General features: G+C 36.9%; 1 protein-coding gene across 1 annotated transcript in view; it reads right to left on the bottom strand.

Moving 5' to 3' along the window:
* zgc:154054 (Alpha-1,3-mannosyl-glycoprotein 4-beta-N-acetylglucosaminyltransferase B-like) overlaps window positions 1-13,073 on the bottom strand; it is a 69,447-nt gene that overhangs the window by 49,076 nt on the left and 7,298 nt on the right. The window contains exons 3-7 of the mRNA XM_056472222.1: window positions 9,321-9,452; window positions 3,845-3,978; window positions 1,703-1,749; window positions 1,510-1,623; window positions 1,347-1,422 (exon numbers count right to left, since the gene is read on the bottom strand). Of these exons, the coding sequence (XP_056328197.1) occupies window positions 1,347-1,422; window positions 1,510-1,623; window positions 1,703-1,749; window positions 3,845-3,978; window positions 9,321-9,452 (503 nt within the window). The remainder of the gene's footprint in view (window positions 1-1,346; window positions 1,423-1,509; window positions 1,624-1,702; window positions 1,750-3,844; window positions 3,979-9,320; window positions 9,453-13,073) is intronic.

Genomic DNA, 13,073 nt, shown 5'->3' with positions numbered 1-13,073 from the left:
AATGCTTCCAAACAGTTTGTTGCATTTATAAAGCGCCCACGTCTTGAAGTAGTTCAGTATGATGCGATTTACCTTCTATGTGCGATTTGATTGGACAAGAATCACAGGACTGATTCCTCTAATCTCCAGATAAAAAAAACATAAAGTATTGACTACAGGTTAAAGGAAAGTAGTGGAGTAAAAGTACAGATACTGCAGTGAAAATGTACTCAAGGGAAAGTAAAAGTGCACATTTTTAAAACAACTTAGTAAATTACAATTCCTGGGAAAACTACTCAATTACAGTCGTTTGAGTATTTGTAATTAGTTACTTTACACCACTGCTGTTATACAATGACTTGCCTAATTACCCTAACTTGCCTAATTAAGCTAGTTAAGCCTTTAAATGTCACTTTAAGATGAATACTAGTATCTTGAAAAATATCTAGTCAAATATTATGTGCTGTCATCATGGCAAAGATAAAATAAATTAGTTATTGCAAAAGAGTTAAATGAGTTAAAGGGCACCTAGGTTACCCCTTTTTTCAGATTTATTTTGTCTCCAGAATGTGTCTGTAAAGTTTCAGCTTAAAACACCATCAGATTTTTCATTATACCTTTTATAAGATTCTATTTTATACATTTTTGCACTGGGTGGCTGTTTTGCTGTACTGTGCCTTTAAGCCTAGTCCTCCCCGGCCACCGTTTCTACGTGTCTCTCTGCGTGCCTTAATCTCCTCCCTCGGCTGGGTCAGATAACAAACAGACATAAAGGAAGCAGATACTACAGAAAGAACTTTACCAATGAGTATTTGATGCAAGTGTTGTGTTGAGTTACAACGTTGAGTCACACACAATGTCGTTACAAAGTTCACGCGCACACGCGCACACACACTAACACCCAGCACGGACATGATACGCACATACATACAGACAGCGCGCGTTTAGCTTTGCACTCTTTTTGCACGCGTATGTGACAGGATACAGGTTAATCTCCACTGCTGTTTGGATATCTCTTATATTAATGTACAAAATAAACCTGATTTAACTTCCACAAACCGGGATTGAAGCATCTTCCTTTATAATTGTACTAACACGCGGCTGTGGTGTCGAAGTAAAGCTCAAGTAAATTTCTGTAATTCATTACACACATGCACTGTTTTAAAACATGTTAAACTTGTGAAACCATAGGTTTTCGCCATATGTGCCCTTTAACTATTATGTTTAGAAATGTGTTGGACAAATCTCTCCGTTAAACAGAAATTGGGGAAAAAATAAACAGGGGGCTAATTAATTCTGGAGGGGTAAAAATTCTGACTTCATCTGTATATAAACATATAGAACTATAAGTTGTAAATTGGCAATACCTGAACATAATACGCGCCCTTAGACTGCGCATACAGCATGAGGAAGCTGTAGTCAAGATTCTGCTTGGTCCTCCATCTGTGAACAGCATACACTTCACATTAACACCATCGATTTGTAATTACGTACAGCATTTTCACAACTCAGCACAGGTAAATATCTCACTTGACTCGCTCCTTGGGATCTCCAAAAGTTTCCTTCAGATTATTGAAGTCTGGGTAAAAGTGAGGGGACGGAGAGATCACCTCAATCACTCCAGAACTGACGGCATCTGGGAGACTGAACAGGACTGTGAGTGTGTAGAAACATGCAAATATCTCTAACGAAGTAAATGAGTAATAAATAATGAGACACTCACTTGTCCTGTACACTCTGTACAACAGATTTTACAAACTCTGGATTAGTCTAAGAGGAAAACGAACAAACATGTCAATGACAAAATGCCATTAAATTTCAATTTAATACTACTGTTGTAAAGTTCGACAGTAGTTGATCATTTCATTCAGCAAGAACGGATTAAATTCATTATTAAATGTTAAATTTGTAATGCTACAGAAAAAATAACTGGTTTCTGAAACCAATGGGACACTAAAGACTAAAACATGGGTTCTCAATCTCGGTCCCGGAGGGCTGGTGTCCTGCAGATTTTAGCTCCAACCCCAATCAGACATACTCGGGCTCACTAATCAAGCTCTTATTAGGCTTTCTAGAAACATCCTTGCAGGTGTGTTGAGGCAAGTTGGAGCTAAAATCTGCAGGACACTGGACCTCCAGGACCGAGCTCGAGAACCCCTGGACTTGAGCAATGATGCTAAACATATCAGCTTTGAATGACAGGAATAAATTAGCGCTGGGCAAAAACATTTCATGATTAGGCGCATGCAAAATAAAAGTTTGCTTTGACAATTTAAGTGTGTGCACTGTTTATATTTATTATGTGAATATAAATACATGCATGCATATATTTGAGAAAATTGTCACCTGTAGATATAAAATATACATGTACATGATACAAATTATTATTTATCGATGTAACAAAATAGTTTTGTGTAGTTTTGTTTCGATTGTATATGTGTGTATCACATATACATAATAAATATACACACACGTAAAAAAAAACATGTTTTGGATGCGATTTATCAATTAATTAATTAATTTTTGTCCAGCACTAGAATAAATTTGAACAATTATCACATTATTTGTCATTTTACAGTTGTGAATTCTATTTTTTGATAAAAATAAATGCCACATATAAAAAAAATAACAGGCCTCTTTCTAAAACATTTCAGTCAACCAATCCCGAACTTTTAAACAGTAGTGCGTAATGTAAATAACAATTGGGTGTATTCATTCAAAAACAATAGAGAAGAATCTGAAGAACCAGTCAAAGATAAAGAAAGTGCACCATAAAGGACAGGAACAGAGATGAATCAAACAGAGACAAAAAATTAGCCATTTGAGAGTCTATCAATCTAAGAACTACTTAAGTCCCATTCACGCTAATAACAATATTATGAAGATAATTATAAAGTGGCAGTGTGTATGGGTGTTTCCCAGTACCAGGTTGTGGCTGGAAGGGCATCCGCTGCGTAAAACATACGCTGGAATAGTTGCCGATTCATTCTGTTTTGGGGACCCCTGATAAATAAGGGACTAAGCCGAAGGAAAATGAATATTACAGTTTTGAACTCTATTTTTAATCAAATAAGTGCCACATTAATAAGCATGTAAAGCACTTTTAATTACAGTTGTGTATGCAATATGCTAAACTAACAAAGTTGCCTTGCTTTGCCTTACTGTAAATATATCAAAACTTAATTTTGCATTAGTAATATGCATTGCTATTAACAAAACTGCAAATTCTGACCATTTTAAAAGGACTGTTGTTGTTTTTTTAGATTATTTTGAACATACAGTTTCCAGTTGTGTGTGTGTGTGTCCTGCAAACGGCATTGGTGTGTGACTTATCGTTTCAGAAAGGCTTGAATAAACTCCACCACAAATTCATGGAATAAACTTACTTGGTATTTTGGACTAATGAGCTGTATTTCATCTTCAAACGCATCTGATCCGTCACTGACTGCTGTTTATCTAATGTAATGCAGGAGAAGTTTCTAAAGCTACAGGCTGCAAAAACAGCTACACTCTACTCAGACACCAAAATGGGCAGATTCTGGAGGCTATAAGAAATGATCTGATGGGTTTTTTGAGCTGAAACTTTACAGACACATCCTGCAAACACCAAAGGCTTATCTTACATCTTGTAAAAAGAGTAAGATAGGTGCCCTTTAAAAAGAAAAAAGCTTAATTAAAAATTATTTAAAAAAAGAAAAAGACAATTACAAAAATGGACCATGAAACCCAAGCAAACAGAGAGGTTAAAAGGAAAATAAAACCCTGATGTAGTATCATAAACCCATGCAAACCTTTCCAGAGCAATAAAAGAGATAAAGCCATAAGTGATTTGAGAGAGCAAAGAGCACAAGGGTTCAAAGGTTACCTCAGCAACAAAGACTACAATGACAATATCTTTCTTCTGTGCAGTGGAAAGGTCAAAAAGCAGAGATTGGAGTGTGTTCACTAGATAACTCTGTTTCTGCCTGTGAACGGTGGGCACGCCAAACACCATAGACACTGTGTGAACAGTTAATACTGAGTGTCAGCTTGTCTTCCTATGGTGATTGCATTACAGTGTTCAAATAAAGTCAAATAACATGTATGCAGTATGCAGTGTATATAACATTATGTATAACATATAACATACAATAACATGTATGCAGTATATATAACATTAGTATACATATATATAACATGCAGTATATATTACATTTCTGATTCTGATTATGATTAGATATGCAGGGCTTACAACACATTCAGAAGTTAATATGCATGACATATTTGCTTGTGGTTATCATTATCATCTTATTTATTCATTTATTTGTTTGTGTGTGTGTTTAATTTAGAACTACACTGTAAAAAACTAGCCATAATTAGCCGTTTTCTGTATTTTGTGATTCATGTGTTAATTTTCCCCTGTTTATTTATGCTTTTGAATTGCATTATGAGAGCTTGATCTTTTCTTCCAACAACTTTAAACCTTAAAAGTTTGAAAAAGTGAGTTTATTAACATTTTTGCAGTATTATATTGTCTGGATTTGTGTTGTATATTATACTGCAAACACCTTGTAATGAACTGCCAGTACATATACTGTTATTTTACAGACTTATTTCTCTATATATTATTTCAAGCTACTAAAATGTCAATAAAAGTCACTTTGTTAAACTGTACAGTAAAATTTTCAACATCAATAGTCAACAAAGCAGAAATCAACGTCCCATAATACAATTCACAGCCGTAAATAGACGGAAAACACTTGGTTTTAACACATTTTTTACATTGTAGGCATTCTTTATGGGAGAAAGTAACATTTAAGGCTGTAAAACTTGACATTATTTAACTTGTTTATACAAATAGCATTTCTTTTAATGCCTTTAAGATCATTTACAGTAAATAAGAGGCACTGTATGACCACCACAAGCAAAAATATCATTATTTATTAATCTAATGAAGCACATTTGAGAATAATTTGCATTGCATAAAAGTACAATTTCAAAGAGCACAGAACTTAAGGGAATAAAAAAATAATGTGTGAATAAACCTTCGGTAGCGGCATTGTAATTACACTGCTCGCTGGAATACTTGATTCTGATTGGTCAGTCATACTACACACTTGTTCAAACTTATTTCATATGAGCTGAATCAACACAATCATTGAGTTTATTGGGAACAACTGAATTGTTGTATGTTCAATCCACTTAAATTTGCAAAAACAATTAAGTTAACTTAACTTGTGTTGGGACAGCATGAAGGAATTGTGTGGAACCCAGCATTTTTAAAAGAGTTTACATTTATTAAATTAGCAGTTGCTTTAGTCCAAAGTGATTTACAAATGAGGATGTTATTTTATTTTAACAGTACATTTAGTAGACGGGAGACATTAATTTCAAACATGAAGATACTCATCATTAGATTTTTAAAGAGGCCATACAATGCTATAAAAGCTAAATTTTTTATCTAGATTTCTCAAGCTTTCTGAAACTCTCTGATTGGCCAGCTGAACCGAGTGTGTTGTGATTAGCCAAATAGCTGAAGGATGTGTTAGAAATGCATTACATTTCTGACGCACTCTTGAGGTGCAAGCCAATTTATTACTGGAGTGTATATGCACAGTTGAAGTCAGAATTATTAGCCCCCCTTTGATTTTTATTTCTTTGTAAATATTTCCCAAATGATGTTTAACAGAGCAAGGAAATTTTCACAGTACGTCTGATAATATTTTTTCTTCTGGAGAAAGTCTTATTTGTTTTATTTAGGCTAGAATAAAAGCAGTTTAATTTTTTTTTATGAATATTTTAAGATCAAAATTAATAGCCCCCTTAAGCTATATTGTTTTCCGATAGTCTACAGAACAAACTATCGTTATACAATAACCTGCCTAATTACCCTAACCTGCCTAGTTAACCTATTTAACCTAGTTAAGCCTTTAAATGTCACTTTAAGCTGTATAGAAGTGTCTTGAAGAATATCTAGTCAATTATTATTTACTGTCATCATGGCAAAGATAAAATAAATCAGTTATTAGAAATGAGTTATTAAAACTATTATGATTAGAAATGTGTTTAAATCTTCTCTCCGTTAAACAGAAATTGGGAGAAAAAATTTAACAGGGGGGGCTAATAATTCTGACTTCAACTGTATATATATATATATATATACACACACACTTTTAAGCATCTTTTAAGGACTCTTTCCATACATTTTGTAACATTGGTGACATTTTAACTTACAGTATATTTACTAAATTCTGATCACTGGCTCAAGTCCCAGCTGGGTCAGTTGGCATTTCTATGTGGAGTTTGCATGTTCTCCCTGTGGCGTGGGTTTCCTCAGGGTGCTCCTGTTTCCCCCACAGCCCAAACACATGCGCTATAGGGGAATTGAATAATCTAAATTGGTTGTAGTGTACGTGTGTGGATGAGTATGTGTGGATGTTTCCCAGTACTGGTTTGCAGCCGGAAGGGCATCCGCTGTGCAAAACATATGCTAAATTAGTTGGTGGTTCATTCCGCTGTGGCAACCCCTGAGGAATAAAGGGGCTAAGCCGAAGGAAAATGAATGAATGAACATAACATTTATGACTTTTTAATACATTTTAAGGGCCTTGAACTTCTCTAAATTAATTGATCAACTTTTAACACTTTTTAAGACCTGCAGACTCCCTGTATTAGCTCTTTTAATTAAAGTAAAGCTTGCAGAAAGCAACTGGATGGAGCCAAAACGAACCTACTTGAATTATTAATTTCTCAAGATGATTATAGTATCCTGACGAGCCTGTTATTAGCATAACATAACTTGGAATGTTCTGATTGACCAATCAGAATCAAGTATTCGTGTAATAAATATGTATGTAAATTTTGAAAGCTGCAATAGTTGTTATGGTAAGGTTTAGCCAATACATTAAAACATGCTTGTCTTACTTAGAGTCTTTGTCTTGTTTCTAGTGTAAATATCTGAAAATTCTTAAATCAAGAAGCATTTTATTAGACAAGCAAAAATACTGCCTTGTTTTCAGAAATAATAAGTCAAAACTAAGTGAGTTTTTCATTAAAACAAGCTAAATAATCTTGTTTTCACTTTGAATTAACATTACTTTGATTGTTAAAAAAAACTCACTTCATTTTTACATTTAATTTCTGAAAACAAGACAATATTTGTTGCTTGTCTAAAAAAATGCTTCTTGATTTAAGAATTTTTTGATATTTGGACAAGAAACAAGACAAAAACTCTAAGTAAGACAACATTTTTGCAGTAAGAAAGCATTTTTGCAGTGTACAAATTAGCTAGCACTTAAATGGCCCATTTCCACTGAGTGGTAAAGTACGGTACAGTACGGGTCAGTATGGGTCACCTTAATCAGGCTTGATTTTTCACTGCCAAAAGGGTACCAATGGTGGGCGTGGTGTACGACTGAAAGTGTCAGTCCATGCCATTCTCACTCAGGGAAATGTCAAAGTAAAGCTGTACGGGTCCTTCACATATCATATGAGAAGCACTTCACAAAACAGATGCTTTATACACATAAATACTCTATAAATGCTCATTACTAACCTTTCTATGAACATGATTTGACGAGCTTGTAAACAACAAGACTCTGCAGATTTAGTTATTTTTGGCTTGTGGCTGTTCATCAAGACAACGACAAGGTTTGTTTGAGCTCAGGTTGACCATGGCCTGTTATTATATGTATATATTATTATGGTGTAATGTCTCTGCTGTGTATTTTAAAATGGCGCTTCCTTTGTTTTCATTCTCCTGGACGAGTGAGTGACGTATCTCTGTAAACAAAGAGCGTTCAGCTGCATGTCTAGCTCCGTCTTTTGGAGCCCTTTTTGTTGTGCTAGGGACCCTTTGCAAAGAGTATCCAAAAAGTGGTGCGGTGCGGTTTGCGTTTTGGTACTTTTGACAGTGGAAACGGCCATAAAAGCATACCGAACCGTACCATACCATACCATACCATACCATACCATACCATACCACTCAGTGGAAATGGGCCCAAAAACTGCATCAGAAATGTAATGCATTTCTAAAACAGCCTTTCAGATTCCAAGATTTCTAAAGCACATATAACTGTTTATTGCTGTGGATTTATTAAATTATATAATTCAGAACCAACTTTTCAAGCACAACGACAGGAAAATGTTTCAAAGTGGTGAGTTTTTGCATTAAAACACACCACAGCATGTCTACATCACAATGACAGCACTGCAGTTCAAGGAAACCTCACCTACTTTCTTTGCATATGCCTTTAAGGGATTATGCTAATATTTCAAATGCTGATGTAAATGTTTGGGTGAAAGGAAAAGATACAGGTCAGTGTGATTTAGGCAAGTCTGTTCTATGTTAAATCTCTTTTGAGGGAAAAAAACGACAATGCATGATATGCCCTCTTTAACACAATTCACTACCTGACAAAAGTATTGTCGTCGATCCCAGTTGTAAGAGCAACAAATAATAACCTGACTTCTAGTTGATCATTTGTAAAAGTGGCAGAAGGTTGATATTTCAGATGAATCATTTGTTGAACTGCATCCCAATCATCACAAATACTGCAGAAGTCCTACTGGAACCCTCATGTACTCAAGATTCTAATAGAAATCAGTCACGTTTGGTGAAGGAAAAATCATGGTTTGGGGTTACATTCGGTATGGGGGCGTGTGAGAGAGATCTGCAGAGTGGATGGCAACATCAACAGCCTGAGGTATCAAGACATTTGTGCTGCCCATTACATTATAAACCACAGGAGAGGGCAAATTCTCCAGCAGGATAGCGCTCCTTCTCATACTTCAGCCTCCACATTAAAGCTCCTGAAAGAAAAGAAGGTCAAGGTGCTCCAGGCTGGAAGGAGGAGATGGGGGAGGCACCGAAGATGAATCCAAAGGATCTTGATGAACTCTGGGAGTCCTGCAAGAAGGCTTTCTTTGCCATTCCAGATGACTTTATTAATCAGTGATTTGAGTCAGTGCAGAGATGTATGGATGCAGTCCTCCAAGCTCATGATGGAGTCAGACACAATATTCATTCTGTTTCCACTGCAGCATGACGACATATTCTATACTGGACATTATTTCTGTTCAGTGACAAGACTTTAGTCTAAGCAAAGTCAGACCTTACTGTCCTAATGAAATCACTGAAAAATCAAGGCATGATCATATTTTATTTTAGTAAAATAAGCGTAATCTAGAGGCCTTTTCCTTTCAAATAAGCCACTTCTGATACCAAATCATCAACTAGAAGTCAAGTTATTATTTGTTGCTCCTAAAACTTGGAGAGGCGACAAGACTTTTGTCAGATAGTGCATGTCAAATTTCTGCACTGCAAAACAAAACAAACTCAAAAATGCAAATGTTTGACAGACCTCCCTTGCGTCGTCTGCCCAGGTGAACGATGGGTTTTAAACTGTCCTTGTGCTCTTTCAGGTGAGGTAAATACACCAGCGCATTCGGCTGCGAAGGCAAAAGCAGCCGAAGGACTCGCTCTTCCAATATAGCTGAAAGACAGATAAAACAAACAACATACAAATATGACAGAAAGAATAATGCTTGAACTAACTGGCCATTTACATGACATATTCAGCAAAAAAATAATTTTAATATACAGCTGAAGTCAGAATTATTACCCTTACTTTATTTCTTTGATCAAATATTTCCCAATATTTATTTTCACTGTATTTCCTGCAATATTTCTTCTTCTGGAAGAAAAAATGTTTTATTTCAGCTAGAATAAAAGTAGGTAATAATTTTTTAATAAACCATTTTAAGGTCAATATTATTGGCCCCCTTCGATTGTCTACAGAACAAACCACTGTTATACAATGATGGCGTCCTAAATCGCCAACTACTTAGTAAGTACTGCATTTGAATTTAAATGTACTAGAATTGTGTGCTCTATACAGTGTGAATGTGAATAGTATGAATTGAAATCGGACACACTATGTTCGCCATTTTGTCATCATCACGTGACCTACCCGGTCAGCTGTGACGCTTCACTCCTATTCATGAATTCCCTTGCGGTGCATCATGGGATAGTGTAGCATCCATCAGATGTGCACTTCAGAATCTCAACGGAAGTAATAGGTCATCTGGGTGCTTCTTGCATACTGTTTTTCAAATTCTATGAATTCGGATATACTCGGCTCACATGCTGTTTTTAGATGCAGCCAATGACTTGCCTAATTACACTAACTTGCCTAATTAACCTAGTTAAGCCTTTAAATGTCACTTTAAGCTGAATACTACTCTTAAAAAATATCTAGTCAAATATTATGTGCCGTCATCATGACAAAGATAAAATAAATCAGTTATTAGTCATTCATTCATTCATTTTCTTTTCGGCTTAGTCCCTTTATTAATCTAGGGTCGCCACAGCGGTATGAACCGCCAACCAGCCACAACCCCTCTCTGGGAAACATCCATACACACTCATTCACACTCATACACTATGGACAATTTAGCCTACCCAATTCACCTGTACCACGTCTTTGGACTGTGGGGAAAACCTGGAGAAAACCCACGCAAACGCAGGGAGAACATGCAAACTCCACACAGAAATGCCAACTGACCCAGCCGTGGCTCGAACCAGCGACTTTCTTGCTGTGAGGCGACAGCACTACCTACAGTGCCACTGCGTTATTAGAAATGAGCTATTAAAACTATTATGTTTAGAAACGTGCTGAAAACGTATTTCCGTTGAACAGAAATTGGGGAAAAATATACAGGAGAGCTAATAATACCGACTTCAACTGTACATTTGCCTACTCATTTGCATGACATTTTTGAGACTGAAATTGCATAAATCTAATAAACAGGTTTTCAAAGTAGCAGTTTTTAAAAACGCTGGTATTTTCATGTTCGTGTAAAACAAGTTCGACAAACTAATTTCGAGAGGAGCACGTGATATGATTGATCGCAGCTGGTCTCTCATCTATAATCAATGGTAAGCCAATCTGATTAACCCAAACTCACTATAAGTAGCCTATCTAAAACTACTCCCTTATCTTTGCTTTACGAAGAAACCCCCCATCCACCCCATCTCCTCCTTTACCAGGGGAAGCTCTTGAGAACTACCTGATCTCGTACCCCCTTACATGCTCACTGACCAGGCGGGAGCCCTGAGCTCAATTATCTCCTAGCTCAGGGCTCTCTCCCGGGACAGCATGCCAAACCTGCTATTATTATCAAGCAATATCTAAGTGCGAACTCTTGAAAGTCTATAAAACATGATATCATGTGCATGCTTGGTACATGTTTAGGGAGGTGTAGATTAAAAGCAAGCGCAAGCAAACACAAAACAATAGCAGGTTATGTGGTAGTTTTGTTGCTGTGTTTGCTAACGCTTCATCAGCAAAGTGTGAATTTGCTTTACTTTACAACCAAAAGAGGAAACACATCTTACATACATGGCAGACACTAGATATTTAGCAACGTCAAGGCATCAACAGCACATTGTCACTTCTATACAAGTACTCTTTACTAACAAGGTGCCCACTCCAAATACTGGCCTTGTATTGACATTATTCTTCATGTACAAGTTGGCACAATGGTTCAGTGGCTAGTAGGGGTGTCAAAATTAATTGTTTCTTCGGTGCACTGCGATGACAATTCGGTATCATAACCAAAAAATCATAACCGGTTATTATGTACTGACTTCATTTATCTCATATGCGCTTGTCGCCGTAGCTTACTATGGCGAGGGAGGTGAGTGCGAGTAATTACAACGCTCTAACTACTTAAAAACACAGAAACTGTGCACAATTTCACTGTGTGTGTGTTTGCCATAGACTGTAAAATATATGGACGTAGCATCCGTGACGTCACCCATAGGTTTCTGAAGAGCGCAAAAGGAGCCACAAGTAGGCGCGGCCAACCGTCGCCATTTTGTTCGCGCGTCATCGCTCCCACGGCGGGATACCAAACAAGGGCAAAGAGGCGGAGAGTGGGCGGAGCTACAGACACCTGCTGGCCCTTTGCTTAGACCTGACAGACAGACTTTACTTTGGGAGAAACGCTTGATACTCTATTACCTGGGACTCGTTTGTGTTCTGACCACATGTGCTTGACTGTACACTATATCAATAAAGTGTTTAGACTTTTAAGAACACTGTTGTAATACATTGAGCCACTAAACATTGCTCTTATGACGTTTTTCTACAGGAGGTAAACGCGAATTACATCCAAACACTTCAGATGTGTGTGTGTGTGTTAGTAAATGCAAGACTATTGATAAAATCCAGTACAACACTGTATGATAACGCTTCAGATGACTGATCTAGAGCCTACAGCTAATCAATCTGTCACATTCTGGAGTGCTTTATGGGTCTAAAGAAAAATATTAATGATAAATGATCTTAAATAAAACAAATACATTTATAGAGATGGTATATTAGTATATAACTTTACTCACATGGGAAACGGAGGCCACGTGAACGGTTTGTGAGCACAATTAAATGCACACAGCATCCCATATCATCTGATAATTGTAAGAAATAAGTCCAAAAGGCAGCTGACTGTGTAAAGCCACATGAAACAACACAAAAATACGATGAATATGCCGAGATCAGTGGCTAATCTGCCGGATTCAGCTGAGGTGAAGTGACGGCGACCAGCGAGACCTCGCTGTCACTCAAGTGGCCACGCCCTTAATTATGCAAACTTAATATAACCTAATATAAAGGAAATGGATGAGTTATAAAAAAATTCACCCCCCTCACAGTTGTCATGGAGGGTAATAATAGCTATATGAACCAAAATCGTTCTTTGTACCAGGCTGTAAACACCTTTTTTTCTGCTGTAAAGTTGGCCATTCTAACAGTGGGCTCAATTGCAATTTGCTCTATTATGGAGCCAGGACTAGCGGAATTTTGATGAATTGCAGTTTTTAGTTACTTCCGTATTGGCCTCCCGAGGGAGAGCGGGAGGTTGCCGCTTGGTGTTTGCTGGACAGTCTTTCACTGACCTATTTCACTGTTATTGAGGGAATGAAAGTAAACTCCATTTCTCTCTCTCTCACCGTGGCCCATTTGACCTGCTGGCGTGACGTTTCCTCTCTTCTCGGCTGTTACAGCGATACTTCTGAATACAGAAACGAGAGTGTGTCTGCAGAGTTTTCTCCA

Source organism: Danio aesculapii, chromosome 14, assembly GCF_903798145.1.
Source record: "Danio aesculapii chromosome 14, fDanAes4.1, whole genome shotgun sequence".
NCBI classification, from domain to species: domain Eukaryota; kingdom Metazoa; phylum Chordata; class Actinopteri; order Cypriniformes; family Danionidae; genus Danio; species Danio aesculapii.
The sequence above is the reverse complement of the archived record's forward strand: the minus strand, read 5'-3'. Positions and strand labels throughout refer to the sequence as shown.